The sequence below is a fragment of the Coturnix japonica genome, chromosome 8, assembly GCF_054131305.1.
Source record: "Coturnix japonica strain WE chromosome 8, WE-NBRP24, whole genome shotgun sequence".
Lineage (NCBI taxonomy): Eukaryota > Metazoa > Chordata > Aves > Galliformes > Phasianidae > Coturnix > Coturnix japonica.
Window position 1 is genome coordinate 23,931,367 of NC_140670.1, and position 16,367 is coordinate 23,947,733.

Here is a 16,367-nt window from a genome sequence, read left to right on the forward strand (position 1 = left end):
AAAAAAAATTACCTGAATGATTTCTAATTAATGTCTACCTTTCATAGAAGAGGAAAAATTCTATGCTTTTGAATCCAGCTTACCTGTATTCCATAGTCATCACATACACCTAGCTTGTCCATAAAGATAGTCTAACAATTGCATTCTAGACCAAGTGGCCAATGGCTATTTTCAGTGGCTCTAAAGTGTCTTAGAAGTGTTGCAGTGACAACATGGAAATGAAGCAGCAGCATTTTGTAGCTGTCAATTATTTCTCCATTTTTAAGCAGGTTTCTGTCTTTTCTGCTGGGAAACAAAGCAGGGGGACCAGTGCTGTAACTTAGGAGGGGAAAAAAAGGCAAATTTATTGCATTCTTGTTGTGAATACAAGATCTTTTTTGGCATGTGCAAAATGTTTATGGGATTCCACAGGATGGAACTACCTTTTCATCTTTATGAAGCTATGAAGAATAAGTTTATATTGATTACAGTAAGTAGAGTGGACAAAGTAATCTGAGATCATCAGTCTATATTTGTGTTAGATGGAACTGTCCTATGTTGCACAATGAGAAAGCATCTCTAGTCTCATGCATAACATTTCTTTCATCTGTCAAGAACAGTTAAGACTTAAAGGGATTTTATTCTCCTGTGGGAAGTATCTGGAATGCAGATTTCAATTTTGTGAATGTAATCTGTGAAGAAATATGACACCAATTAGTACTTGTATGGGAAATATTAAGGCAAGGTCTGAACCAGTGATCTGAGCACCAGTGAAGGGGCAAGGCCAGTGATAGCAGCACCAGTAGAAGTAATTCACTTGTGCAACTAGAAGCCATGTTCCACCCTTCCCTAACCTTATTTATTGGCTGTCTGCCTCAAAGGAAGTCATCTCTACTCTGAGATCACTTCCTTTGGAGTATTTGGTGAGCCCTGATCCTTGGAAAAGGATAAGCAATTCTTTTTATTTACCAGACTGTGACCTTTATCTTTCTTGGGTAATTGAAGACTGGTTTAAAGCAGCTATATCTGCTATCACCTGTCTGTACAGTACTGCACTTAGAAAATGTAATTTTTGAGACACTTGAATTAGAGTAATGCATCAACTCGAGGAAAAAAAAAAAGGCATCTACCATTATGCCACATAGCTTCAACTAGAGTGTGAGACAAATACTTCATTCTAATGGAAAAATCCATTGTTTAGTGTGGTCCATAGCCTGGCTTATATGCTTTGACAGTCCAACTATTTATGTACCCAACAGCATGTGGCTTACTGTGTTTAGTGAACTCTAACAAGTGTCAAGCAATATCTAGATTCCCATGGGACAAGTAGACATAGATGCCTATGAACTCAATGGGAAGCTAGAGACCACCTGGAGTCTGACCAGAGAGACCTTAAAATGTGGGGAAACAATGAACCTGTGCAATAAGTATTTACTTGAAAACAAAACACTACCTTATTCCCTTGCAGTGTTTGTACAAAACACTTCCATTTGGTTTCTGTATAATTTGAAGTTTCCCTTTCCAATTAGTAAAGTTATCCAGAACTCCTTTGGGTCTGCACCTGCAAACACATAGACTTGCATACTAGCCTTTGAATGGCTTGCTGCTTGCTTGTGAATACAAAACAGATTTGTATTCCTATCAGAAAAGAAAACTATACATCATAAAGTACCTAAGAAATAATCTGAGCCATCATCAGCAAAAACATCTGCTCTCATTATTCATCTCAGCAAATGAGCTCTGAACGCTTTGAGGAAAGGATAGAAAAGGATTACAGGCTAAATTACAGGATGACAAAATGGGAACAGTATCAGAATATGCTTCAGAGCTGAAGGGTGTAAAAACCTTTTGGGGGCATTTCTTAGGTAGTTCCACTGAAAGCAATGCCATTTTCTACTAGAATCCCCCTGAAGGGAGGGGAAGTAATAAGCCAAAGACCAGTAAGAAATATACTTTGATGGTCCTGGTGGGAGCAGGGAAGATACTTTTCCATTAAAAAAACCAGCTGGCTGCAGATGGCAAATAATTCCACTCTCTTCAAAGGTTACTCTTTGGGCCCTGCAGGATGCCAGTGAAGATGCAGGATCCCACTGAAAATGACATTTCTTCTTGTCCAATTTGAAGGGTTGTGAGAGAACTGTCAGGGCTCCTTTTCTTCGTGGTCAGAGACATGCCATTTTTACAGGTGGAAAAAAGAGATGGATAACTAGAAAGGGAGTAAATAAATAGCTGTGTACAGTAAGCTGCTGAATGTTGGAAGGGAGCTGGGACAGATGTGAACTTGGTAGTTCATGGACTGGCTTCCTTACAAATTTGAGATGGAGTAAAAGAAAAGGGGGTATAAATTAGAAAAATGAGGAAAGATTTGTCAGGGCAGTTTATCTATCTCCTTTATCTACTTTTGAGTGTGTGGGGGGAATTGTAGAGGAAAGGCACTTGGAAAAATGAAAACATGATTGCTAAGGATGCTGAGCAGCAGAAGGTTTAAGAATATGGGTGACCTGGTGGATTGAAGCCTATAGGAATAGAAGAGGAAGATAATGCTGATACATGCAGTAATGAAAAGAATTAGTCATTTACAGTTTCAGGGGAAAATACAGGAGCAATGCTAAATCCCGTCCACCATCAGATAGAGTAGCAGGCACTCAGAAATGCTGAGCATTTTATCATAATGCAGTGGCTGAGATTTGTGAGCTGATAGCACCTTCTTCCCTTATACTCACAAAGCTCATACCTGCAAGGGTGTACATCTACTCTTGAGCCACTGACATACTTTATGGACAGATACAGTGCTGCTCTACAGAGGACTAATTATCTTTGCCTCTGGAACATGAGATAATAAAGTGGGAGTTATGTCAAGAGTTCTGTTCTGTGCGGTGTTTTAACTTTTAGTCACAGTCATGGTGTTTCCACTCATGGGCAGAATCTTTTGGGTCTTGCAGGTAGGTACAGTTTTCCTGTTCATCATAACCTATTCCAGCTTCATACAGGCAAGAACATGCCTGAGTTGCTCAACTCCACTGCCAGAATTATGAATCTGGCCAGCAGGATAATCTAACATCATAAAGGCCAATGAAATTCTGCTCTTTCTGGGTTTACCACCCAGATCTATCTTCCAGAGTTTGCTCAGATCTTTGGAAACCTCAAACTTTTTGTCGAGGCCACTGCAGTGCAGTTTGGCAGGAACCATCCCCTAAATCCTCCTGCTGTCTTTCAGTGTCCACGAGGTGGAACAGAATCCTTGTTCTCTCTCACAGAAGAGAAGTCATTATACAAATTTAACTATACTGAGGGATACCATATGAGTTTCCGCTCCTTAATTACACATCCAAAGCTGATTTCTGTGTAAAAACAACAACAAAAACAACACCAAAGAGGATATTGAACATACCATTGTCATTGTTTAGATCTCAGTTAATCTGATATGTTTGTACCATATTTATATCAGCTGAAAACCCCATACACACAAACAAATGCAGACATGTATGCATCTCTGAGAAGTAGACACAGTACCTGCTCTAGGTCTTCTGCTGTTCTTTTGTTTTCCCCAGTGGCATCTTGATATGGCAAAATGAAGAGTTCAGCAGATGTGGGCAGGCCAGGGAGCACTGCGACCAGAATATGCTTGCTTGAAATACCTGTTGCCTGATACATAGACAATTAATGGACAGATAAACAGCAGGGATGGCATCGAATGCTGACAACTTCTTTGTGAAAGCACTGCAGTTCTTACAGAAATGTTGTTAGCTACATCTTGTAATGCAAAGAGAATCTTGTAAAAATCCTGTGCAAATAAAAAGTTAGGAATTAATAATTTTACAGCGTTCTGCAGTAAAACATACAGAGTCCTAGGGCAACAGTGATCATCACACATCCTGAATGGAGCTCCCAAGTCTGATGTATAACTTATTTTATCTGCATGTAGCTGTTTCAAACTTGTCTGCCTACTCTGAGCTGATCCCTGAGGTTTTTTATGTGGTAAGAAGTAGCCTGTCAAAAGGCAAGGTATGTGGGCTGAGCTGCACTCTAAAGGCCTGATTATTCAAAACAGAGCCTAAAATCCTTGTAGAGATTTGGAAAGAAAAGAATGTGAAGTAGATTTGAATGCCCATGTCAAATTCTTACAGTTCACATTCTAGGTTAGTTCCATAAGTTAATATCTAAATAAATAAATTCTTCATTAAGTGTTGTATTAATGTGCAATTATTTTTTGTGTCTATTGTTGGCTGAAAATCTTAAAGTCTAGACCCAAAAAAAAACATTCCTTCAACACAAAATTAGCCAAAATTCAGAAAATAAATACTCCACAGGCATCACTGCCAGGATCATCTCTGTGTATGAGTTTCAGCTGCTGTTACCAGGACATTGCAGAGTACATTACAGAGTTCTCCAGAAAATAAATTTGTTGATTTTTGGAAAGTTCTATGGGCCAAAAGGAGGAGAAACAGAGTTTGCTGAATCTTCCTCCACTGCCTCTTTATGTTGTGAATGGTCCATCTTGTAATTTAACTACTGGTTTTTTTTGGTGTGTTCATTTTTGGTTTGGAGGGTGAAGAGGTATCCTCGCATAAGGGCAGACCACAGTAGCTGGGTGCAACTCAGAGATACCTGCAGACAGGACATGAAATGCTCTGATGTTAATTAGACCTAAGACTTGTGAAGTGGTTCAAGACTTGGAGCAGCTGCTCCTTGCAGGATACAATGGGCAGAGGATGGGATAACAACTGAACTGTGACTGAAGTTCTCCATCACCACTACATGTGACTGCTGACAGCCGAGGGAATACTGGGTAGAACTAAGAGAAAGGAACACTTCCCTTTCACCACATACAAAACAAAAAGAGACAACCCAGAAGCTTTCATTACTCCTGTTTTTTAGTGGGGGTTTAGAAGAAGAATGATAACAACATAAAGGTTTCATATATTCTAAGTACTCTACGAAGCTGGGGATTGTATTATTTGTGTCTGCCTAACAGGTTGTTTTAAGATGTCAAGAAAAAGACACAGCGTTGCCAGTTAATGGAAAGCCTTTATTTTCTGAGGCTGGGAATGATTATTATTATTATTTTTAGCCAGAAGCTTTTGTCTGATGTACTCAGTTCATTCTTGTCTTCACCAAAAGTAGAAGACAGAACTAAAAAAAATCAGTGATGTGAGGAATAATTACAATTGTAATACAAAACAGGATATTTTGTGATAATGTGAAATTATCCTTACATACAGAGAAGATCATATTTGAGAAGAGAACTATAATTTCTTATAAAGAATTTTTATCCAAGTCCACAAGACTCCTTAATAAGAATGTAATACTTAAGTAAAAGTTCATTAAAATTCTATAGCACAGTTATAATTTTCTATTGAATTATTTAGTTATTCAACTTATTTTTATACGGTGTATTTAATTGCGATAGAAATTGAAGTTAAAACCAATAGATTCTATAGGAACTTCTAACAAAGGCTTATTTAAGGTGAATCATTTAACTATATAAAGGGGGATAATTAGCTGTCAGGTTTTTCTCTTATGCAAACAACAAAAAGACTTTTCACTGCTCTGCTTTTGAAATATATCCTTGATTGACTGGGGTTTTATAATCCTTGTTTTTTATTTCATGGCTTGATTTTCTTTTATTGAGTTGTTTATATTTTGAAAACTCATCCTGAAGATAAATGGAACCTCAAGTACTTGATACAGACATAAATAAATTGAAAGGACAAGCTACAGAAAACTGTGGGATGGTTTAGGTGGTTTTTCTCTCCATGCGTCTTGTCCGGAAATTAAGAAAAAACTCTCAGTGAGCATTCAGACTTTTTTTGCTGTTTTAAAAAATGAAATTTCTCCAATTTTGAATAGAAACAAAGGTTGTGGATGTTATTAGCAAAGCTTAACTGTTTATTTTTGACTCCATCTATGCAAAAAGGCTGGAAAGACATTAATCAGTTGGACACAAATGTGTTTTGATCGGTTCCTTCTGCTGTTTTTCTGCTGAGCTGAGAAACCACCACACACACACCTGCACACCTGTTCCTTCTAACATACGTTTCTCTGCCTCTTGGTTTGAAACCTAGATCTTCAGACAAACAGTATTTTTACAACATTTTGTTTCACAGCTAGAAAAGGATCTTCAGAGCTTCTCCATGGTGTTGATGGGAGAAATAGCACCCAATCCTGACCCATGAAACTCATGCCATATAAAAAACATCATAAGGCTTGTACTCTGGTGCTGCTCTTAGTAGTGAAAATTATTTTCTCTTTGGTCTCTTAAGTTTCCTACAGCATATTTGTAATTCCATTAGAACAGTATTGCTTTCCACTGCTGTGTAAGTAAAGCAGTAAAGGAGGAATTGTAATGCAACAGAAAAGACATTTGTAAAGCTAGGGACACACAGAGGTAATTTGTTTTCCAGATGCCCTTTTCTCTGAAAAATTCCATTAAAAAGAATAAACTGAAGTCTGACTCTGAGCACTAGATTGTCATAGGATGTGATCATTTCACCTGTATAAAATTTAGGATTCCGGACTCACACACTCGTCTATCCTCCTTTTACAGTTGCAAGGGACAGAGAGACACCTTGAAAGAACAATTTATTCAGCCCTAATGTAGGCAGAAAGCAGAAACTGAGCCACTGTAAGACAGTTTATGCACATTTCTTACCTCCACCAGAGCTCTCTTGACTACACGGCTGATGTCCCTTCTCCACTCTGGGATATCTGGATTGTAATCATCCAGATTTGGGGAGAATGATAACCGCAAGGACCGGAATTGCTCTGCAGATACAATGATAAAGTGGTAAGACATCTGAAAATGTCTTAGTGCTGAATGAGCACAACTTAGCGAAACCTGCTGCAGTCTGTGTTTTGCTTTTCTTAATCAATCTGCAAGTGATGCATACGCTGTCAGAGAATCCAGCAGTAAATCTGAGTGATTCACTGCTCAAGTGTCACTAAACTGAAAAAGGTCCTTACTTTAATAGGTGAATAGCACTGCAAGGGGAACGGTGTGGAGAATGTAAATGCTTCCTTCTTGATTTCTGAAGAAGACAAACTCTGTAAAGGAAGCTGTGATTATATTCTCATAGACATGTTTCAAGCACTTGAAATCTTAGCTGGACAGCCTTGGGAAAAATAATGCTTTTTAATCTTTGCTTTTGCTAACAGAGATGCTCTTACTGATCACCTTCACTACATGCTTAGGGAATTCCCAGTGCTTCCTGGACTGCTTCCATACTACATGGCATTTGTTGTAACTGCTTCTGAGGCCTGACTACAATATCAGAGCAGTGTGGATTTCTGTGCAGGACTGTACCATGCTGCACTGACTTGTTTTTTGAGCCAGGCAGCTTCTGTGTGAGTAAAGAGGCCTCTGCTGGCCAAGAAGAGGAAACTTCAGTTTACAAAACAGCCTAATTTTTTTAGTAATTGTGTTGGACTAACATATAATGGTGGATAGATTTGACACAGAGGGTTCTGGGAAGAAAATCAACGCTCTGCAATTGTCTCAGTCTGGACTAACATCAGTCAGAGTCATTATGCTAAATTGGTATCACTGGAAATGAGCTTACAACCTTGCTCAAAGTATCCTGGAATTAAGACCTTAGATTGTTGCCTGCATCTTTAGCTCTTGATTATGGAGAATCTTATGCAAAACAAAGGGAGAAGGGCTCACCATATACAGCGATGGTCTTTGTGTCCTGAAGAATAGTGTTTCCTGCTGAAACCTGAACAGTGATGGTATTCATCCCTTCCACAGAAAATGTAAAAGTGATGCTCCCTTCCAAAGTGATCAGTGGCTGCAAATACATCAGAAAAAAAGAGAAAAAAAAGTTAATTTGGCTGTATAAGACAAACAAATATGGGTTTGTCTCTTTGGCCTATTGGGATGGTTTTGGGAAATGATTCCAGCTTGGAAACTTAGATGTAGGAAGGATCATGTGACATGGCAGCCAATTTGTTGGAGACTGTTCAGAGTGCCTAAAATTTCCAAAAAAGATAGTTACTAAGGTGCTGCTTTTCCAGTACCTGTGTCCAGGTGGCTTTCTGCTGAGTACGCTGTCTGTTTGGAACCCCATGATAAAGAGTCTTTGCTGCACTCTCCAGAGTGGTGCAGATTTGAATAGATCTGAATAGTGAGCCCACCAGACTCACTATTCCAATGTCACGCTTCTTTCCCAGATGTAGCTGTGGTTTAGTTTAAGGTATTTAAGGAGGTTGTGCCAGAACAAGAAGGCAAATCAACATTTCTCAATTGCTCTCCTATGTTACCCCTAGTCATGGAGATCCTGTTTTTGGAAAAGGATGGGTTTTAAAGAGAACACAGATCCCCTTCAGCTGTGCAAACCAGTTAGTTAATCAGTGAGCTGTGCTCCCTTTCAACAGTCTCTGCCCTAACTTCTGTTTTAGCTTATTAATGAACTCTGGATGAGATCTTCAAAGCACGTAGTATTAAGTCAAACTCTGTTCCCATTGTAGTCTGTAGTAAAATTCTCACTTCAGTGAGAACAGAGTTAGACCAACTCTGATCACTTACGAGCTTAGAAGATCAGAGAGAAGGTTAAAAGGTGAGAATCACAGCCTGTAAGTACCTCAAGGGAGAGACGATTTCTGATACAACAGAGTCCTTTAATCTACACACAAAGACATAACAAGATCCAGCAGCTTGAAACCAGAGCTAGATAAATTCAGACTACAAACACAGGGCATATGCTTAACACTCATGATAATTAGCTCTGGGGAAAAAGCTGGGGGAGAGGGTAAGAAACAAGCAGTGAATTTTCCATCATCTGAGGGATAAAGCACCAAAAAATTCAAATTCTACTTTCATCACAAAGAGGTAAATAAAGCAGGAAGTGTTGATGCAACCCTCTGACCTGCATTATACAGAAGAAAAACGTGGCTGGAGGCCCATCTCAGCTCTACAAAAGCCATGAGAATCTCTCCCCTTGGAGATTATTAAGGGTGCCTGGGTACTGCTGCCACAAAGTTATGCACAGTAACAGTTACAATGCCAGTGCACATTACTCTCTGCAAGCACAGAGGCAGCAGAATGGGTTGTATGCTATTTTCTGCTTTTTTTAATGAGTGGAAAAGCATGCTAGAAGCTCTTTGAGACCTTGGTTCTATACATCATCTACCTTGGATGAAAATGCTGGTACAAAACTATTAACAATTTGCATGAAATAGCAATAAACCTGCAGCTAAGTCACAGCAGTAATCACAAAATGGTTCCCATGTTTCAGTGTTGGTACATCAAAGATCCAAGAATTAGTGCCTCTTCTGACTTGCAGTTTTCTTGTGTGGGGGACTATTTAGAAGCATTTTCAAACTGTTCTCTTCCTCCTTTCCCAGTCTGAATTCCTCCTTGATTGTTTTGATATCCATAGAGAATACAAACCTCTGTGTTGTTCCCAAACCACCAGACATAAGTAAGTGTTCCCACTTGACTTGGCCATAGTACTGCTGTGGCATTGACCTCCTTGTTCTTTGTGGTGACAAATGGAAGAGATAAATGAACATGTTCCAAGGGACCTGCAGAAACAGAAACAAGGTGTGAGTCTTCCTTCCCTGTGAAATACCAACTTGGGATAGAGGGGACTTCAGGGGAGACTCACTGGTTTGAGGAAATATATTGTCCTAAATCAGCATGGGGCATGACGTTTATCATCTCTGTACCGGAGCTAAAATATTGGGTTCTTTATTACATGTATGTCAGATATCCAGGAACATTATATACCTATTAAACAATAGGGCAGAGCCCAGATAAGTGAACAGGGTCTTCTATAGTAGGACATGACATAAGAAGGTGCAGGACAAATGGCTTCAGTTGACATGGAGCATCTCTGCTGATGCAAACTATTAGGTTTTGGTGAACATCAGTAATACTGTATCTATTTATACAAGATGAAATTCTGTCTGAACACAGTTATTCACTGACTGCTTTCATTTTATGTTACCTTATACTCCCTCTTTTCCTCAATAAACTATTTTATTTTTTAGTATAAACAGAACATAATTCATTTGACAAGTGACATTATGCCCAGGGTTATGCATTTCTCATCTTCTGGAGACAGATGGGCCTTTGTTATTGCATCTTGTCCTCCAGATTATTTTTTAAAACGTGTTCTGACTGTTTGCTTAGAGAACAAAGCAATTGTCCTAAAACTGACAGAGAGGGGAAAAAAAGGAAAGACTTCCCAGGTGATATGGGGACATGAGCTTCTAAAACAAGTAAAATCCTACATCTGCACGCTTCTAAGTAAGTGATGAGGAGACCACAGCCTGAGAGGGTTGACTGCTTTGTCCATGTGGCACTGAGATGCTTTGCTAAAGGATCTTTTATATTTCAGGAGAGGATTTTACTGAAAACATCACATGCATATATCATCACTTACTTACTTAGACCTTGGTTTTCCAACCTGTGAACATTTTAGAGCAAGCATCTCATGAGCCTGCCTCACACACATGCAGAGAGGCATGGAAAAAATCACCCAAACCAGACTGTATAAGCAATGCCAGTATAAATGACAACCAGTCTTTATGATTCAAGTGCAGATTTCTTTGTGGTATAGACACAGCCCCCATTAACAGTCACCTATGATAGAGAAGCCAGAATTTCAACCTTCTGATTTTAATGGAATTTCCCTTCCCAGGCACATTTCTGTGACCTGCAAGACACTAAGAACTGAGAAATGGCAGCTTCCCCAAGCTGAATATTTTGCAGCTCTGATATCCTTTGGGATGTTTGCCAAATGCCAAGTACCACCAGCACAGACCTCTAAAGGAATACATTTCCTCACACCTTATGTGGTGACAGTAGTGACAATGACACCTGTGTAAAATCTAGTTCATTCCAATATAACTAAACAGTTGCTCTAAATACAACTTAAAAGACTACACACTGCAGAGGACACCCAGCACCTCCTCAGACCTGTGCTATGTGCTGGCTTAGAGAGAATATTAAAGAACGGCTCAAAGAAGCCAATTCTGCCTCAGCATTTCTCTGCAAATAGCTGATGGGTCAAAGTGTCTGAAATGCTGAACTATTATCTGACCAGCAGGTGGGGATAGCTCATTTTGGATGGGCTCTTAACTGCTAGGAGACTGCATCCTTCCAGGTAAGTTTGTAGAGACTTTTTCAATGAATATACATTATACAGTCTACAGTCCATGAGCCAGCAGTGTGCGCTTGCAGCCTGGAAGGCCAACTGTGTTCTGGGCTGCATTAAAAAAGGGGTGGCCAGCAGGGAGAAGGTGATGATTGTCCCCCTCTACTCAGCTCTTGTGAGGCCCCATCTGCAGTACTGCATCCAGGCCCCTGGTACAGGAAGGATGTGGAGCTCTTAGAGTGGGTCCAGAGGAGGGCAATTAAGATGATCAGAGGGCTGGAGCACCTCTCCTTTGAGGAATGGTTAAGGGAACTGGACTTGTTTAGCTTAGAGAAGGCTCTGGGGAGACCTCATTGCAGCCTCCTGGTACTAGAAGGGAGCTTATAAACAGGAGGGGGAATGGCTGTTTACAAGGGTGGACAATGATAGTACAAGAGGGAATGGTCTTAAACTGAGACAGGGGAGGTTTAGGTCAGATATTAGGAGACTAAGTTTTTCACTCAGAGGGTGGTGACACACTGCAGCAGGTTGTCCAAGGAGGCGGTGGGTGCCCCATCCCTGGAAGCATTCAAGGCCAGGCTGGATGCGGCTCTGGGCAGCCTGGTCTGGTGGTTGGCAACCCTGCACATAAGCAGGGGGACTGAAACCTAAGATGATCATTTTGGTCCTTTTCAACCCAGGCCATTCTATGATTCTATGACAGACTGGTTACTGTTGTGTGAGTTCATTACTGTGCAGATAGTCTGAGTGGATGCAAAGGTCCCCATAGACCTTTGTTGTCAAACAGCAAAGGATTACTAACCCTGTTCACAGAAGGCTGTCAGAACCTCTTGTGAAATATCAACCATCAAAACACTGCTCCATTTGTTTACAGTGACTGTTACATAGACTAAGCACCCAAGCACAACCAGGAAGGCAAACAGCAGTGTGACTCTGGAACCTCCCTTCTGCAGATAGGGGCACTCTCCACTGGACCAAACCTGTGCTTCCTCAGTTGCTGAAGAAACTATGTGAAAACATATAAACATCTATTCTGAGCATAGTTCCTTTTCTATCATACACCAATTCTCAAAATACTGTAACAAAACCAAGCGACCAACAAAAAAAACAGTAGTTATCTAAGAGCTGAGACCTTACCTTGCCTTGCCAGTGCCTCAAAGCAGAAGTAATACAGGATAAGTATACAAATAAAAAGCCAAAGCTCGATAACAATCTGATTTATCAGCAGAGTTCTTTTTTGCAAGATAGATAGGAGTCTTTAAAACACATGACACTGCTGAAGGACTATGTGACATAAAAGTTTATAGCACACCAGTATCAGGTAAGGGAATCATAAATGGTACATTACGCTCATTAACCTCAGGTCTTTTTCAAGGAAGAATTTCAGGGAGGTATTTGTTCCTGTTCCCATCATGCTCCCACATACACCTCCTGTCTCCCACACCTACAACTCCTACTTGGTCCCATCTGTTGATACAACTGTACACCTCTCCCCCTAAAGAAAGATGCAGCTGATTTCACACTCAGTGAAGTAACTCCAAAACCAGAGTTACAGAATATGGAATGTGCTGAATTATCTAGGCAATATGTAGAATTACTTTGGTAGAAGCTAAGCAGTATTTCTAAAAGCTTAACACATAAAAATAACGAGGCTTTTATATATATTTTTTTTTTCTCCAGTAAATCCTTCACATAGATACATGGCCTGAAATATAAGTAATTAACAAAACCCAACAAAAATAACAAACTAAAGAAAATAACCACATCATGTAAAACAAATTATGGCCCCAAACAAAATCCATAAGAGTTACCACAAAATGTCAATAACAGTTAAACCCTTTGGGTTCACAGGCATGTGTAAGAATAAAGATGAAAGAACACATTAGTGGTTTTATACAAGGACTGAGACATTTCAGGTGTAAATCAGAGAGAGCCAACATATAAAAAGGCTGAAAAGAATAGCAAAAGAGCAATGTGAAGATAAGATTTTTCCTTGTTATACTCTTTTAACACCAGGATTTTGGTTCCTATGACAACAGAAAGACTGAAATGCACAAGTTTCCATCCCAAATGTGGCTGCATTTCATTAAAGGGCAAAACCTTGTACAATGTGAAAGTCAAGGTTTTTAAAAGCGATTAAGAAGTCTTTATTTTTCTGGTGCTGTAAACTCACTAATGACAGTGCATTTCAGAAAGGGAAAGATACTACCCTGAGGTGTCTCAGATTGGATCACCCAAAGTTAGAGGTTAAACATGGTTCAAAAAACAAACTGCTATTCCTCATGGCTCCTCCCATTTTGGAGTCCTCTGTCAGAGGTCAAACACTCACCGTCTCCCATCACTCCCACATGCAAATTTCAAACATCATCTCCCAGAGCGAGTGATATTTTTTTCTAGGAATGGCAGAAGCTAACAATGAGTATGAACATACATACATGTTACGTGCAGATAGAGGACAGCATTGTCAGATCCCAGGCTGTTTTCCACCAGAACAGTCACTCGGAATATGCCCACATTCTGGTAGGTGTGTTTGATCCCATCTTCTGTTGAGCTGAGATTGGCATATGAAACAGCGGTGCCGTCACCAAAATCCACCTGAATGAGGGACCTTTGGAGGTCTCCCTGTGGTGACAGAAAAAAGAAAGGGTCGGAATAGGCTTGTTTTGTTATTTTCCTTTAAGAGACTTCCTGGAAGATCAGTCCACAGCCTCTGATATCAGCAGGAGCCCTGATGGGAGCTACAGAAAACAAGTGCAAGAGACTGAATCAGTGGAGTGATGTAGACCATCCAGAGCATATTCACATTTCTGATGTTAGCAGAGGAAAGGTGGTCACTACATCAACTTACGCAGCAGGCACTGGAGAGAAAGTGATCCTTCCTCCTTATCTTAGTTAAGCGATCCTTAACTCAGCTGCATTATCAAAGCTGAGGTATTACCGAAGGTGCATACTGTAGCCTTGCTTTCCTACCCATCAGGAAAGATAGGGATTATTTGCAAACACCAGCTCCTTTCCCTGGGTTTCCTTATCGTGAAGAGCAGCCTTGTAGCGGGAGTGACACTCAGCGAGCACTAAGGCTGTGGGTAACTGTTTGCCTCAGGAGTCTTTGGAACAACCCACATTATGCATTTTGCATTTAAAATGATAAAAAAGTAGACAGGCAAAACAGTTCAAGAAGGAACTTTGAGAAGTCCTCAGAGAAGGGTCAATGCTATCAAAGCAGCAAGGTGTTAAAAGAACCTCTTCAGCCTCGCATGAGAACAGCTGCTTACAGGAGCTTACAACTTGTTCAGTGGCCTGACTCAAAGTGAGCTGGATTTGTATTTATCTCAGAATAGCTACTGACACCACTGACATTAAGTGGGACCCTTTGTGACTGCCTCAGAAGAGGAGGGCTAATGAATTGACAAGGCTGATTAAACTCTTCTCCTGCTTAGAGATAATCCTATCAGGATGGGTTTGTAGTGCAACTCAGACTGCCACTCTGTGACCTTAGTCTCCTGAGCTGCTAATCTAGTGGGTTTCAGAGCTGTTACAATAAATTACAATAAGTAAATAAATAAAATCCACAGCTGGGGGGAAAAAAATTAAAGCAAAGCCAAGGATTTCAGAGATCTGTGTTATTCATGCCAGACTCTTCAATGCAAACCAACCCTATATCAGGTTTTAAACTTCTGCTCCCGAAACTGAATTCTGGCCTGCTACATGTGGTTTTGTCAAATGTCAGAGCCACGCGGTCCTAAAAGACATTTAAAACCCAGAAGAGGAGGGTCCTTTTCCATGGATAGAAAGCAAGTTTCTGATTTTTTGTTTGCAAGCTAATTTAACAGAGACTGCATACACAAAAAACACAAAACAACCCACAAAAACTGAAAGATAATCCACTGCTTTTACATGCTAGAAATACTTTCAAGATTTTTCTGATATCACAAGGCAATGATATGCCTCTGTTAAGGGTAGCTTCTCATCACTAAATACAGCCTACATTGCCTTGGATAGTAACCGCAGCTGCCACATATCTCCTGCCTTTCAGGTGAGGCGCAGAGTCTTGTCTCAGTTTAAAGCACTCTTTCTCCTTTTGGGGGTGTCCCTCAGAGGCTCCACATGATGCCTACATGGGTATGTCCCAGCTCCCTGTTGCTATGCAGCAACTTACTCCCAGGATGGTCCAGAGGCAGCTGACACTGTCTGGAAGAATGTCACTAAATTAATAGCTGAGGGCAATCCATAAAACTGGCTGACAAGACAGTTATTTTACTTTGGTTTCCTTCTTGCCCTACCACCCTGAGATAGAAGCAGTCCTCTGGATTCCCAGCTGGAAGGAAAGATATCCTGTAAATGACTGGCATCAGACAGGTTTTCACATCAGAAAGGAAAATGTGTGAGTATGAGAGAACTGGAGCAGAATCATTCACATTCCTCATGTTCCCTCAGTCTTTTTATCACTTGTTGTGAAGTCAGAAATGGTGGAAGCATGGTCGAATGGGAAGTGGGGGCAGCAGAGCTCTACTTCAGGATAGCAAGAGAGAGAAAATGTTCCAGACACTCTGTAGAGTTTAAAAGCGGTACTCATTACACTGCCCTGGCACCTTGCTGGAAGCTCAGCTGCTTCCAAAGGGATGAGACACAAATAACTGCATTGCTCTGCTCTGGAGTATCCCAGATTGGATGTGTGGAGAGAAAGGCATCCCCTGACAAAAGCACCTGAGGCATCCCCTGACAAAAGCACATACCTGGAGCTTCTGAGAGACACCCCATGCCATTCCTCTTTCTCCAAGTCCTGAAGGTACAGACAGTTAAGTCCCTAAGCGACACAAGTTATATGAAAGAGGATGTGCAAAGTTACAAACAAAATGGAATCACAGCAACATAAAGGTGAGAAAAGGCCTCTAAAATCACCAAATCCAACCATCAACCCATCATCACTATGCCTGCCAATACATACCCCTCAGTATCATATCTACCACTGTTCTGCAGTATTTTGACTTGAAGCTCTGTTTGCCAGAGCCAATAGGCACCAAATGGGATATGTCTCCACAAAGGCAAGCATACATCAATTTTCCGAAAGACCCTTGAAAGCTCTTCCACTTCCTCTATGCCCATCACTGCAAGGGTTTTACTCCTTTTATCTTCCCCCCTCCCCCTTTTTTTTCTAACTGAAAACTGAAAAAACTATTCAGCAAAGCCATACTACTGGGACAAAAGCAGTCTGCATGATTAAAACCACACTGCCATAGTGACCTGCTGGCTTTATCATATCTGAATATATTTGAGGTCATGCAGTTGAGA

At 40.5% G+C, this 16,367-nt stretch overlaps 1 protein-coding gene across 4 annotated transcripts in view; it reads right to left on the reverse strand.

Annotated features, from left to right (window-relative positions):
• Positions 1 to 16,367, reverse strand: part of LOC107316050 (VPS10 domain-containing receptor SorCS1) — a 402,901-nt gene that overhangs the window by 14,943 nt on the left and 371,591 nt on the right. For all 4 annotated transcript variants that reach the window (XM_085555282.1, XM_015867126.3, XM_015867125.3 and 1 more), the window contains 5 exons: positions 13,514 to 13,700; positions 9,368 to 9,501; positions 7,643 to 7,766; positions 6,632 to 6,744; positions 3,493 to 3,624 (listed from right to left, as the gene is read on the reverse strand). In XM_085555282.1, coding sequence (XP_085411408.1) covers positions 3,493 to 3,624; positions 6,632 to 6,744; positions 7,643 to 7,766; positions 9,368 to 9,501; positions 13,514 to 13,700 — 690 coding nt within the window. The remainder of the gene's footprint in view (positions 1 to 3,492; positions 3,625 to 6,631; positions 6,745 to 7,642; positions 7,767 to 9,367; positions 9,502 to 13,513; positions 13,701 to 16,367) is intronic.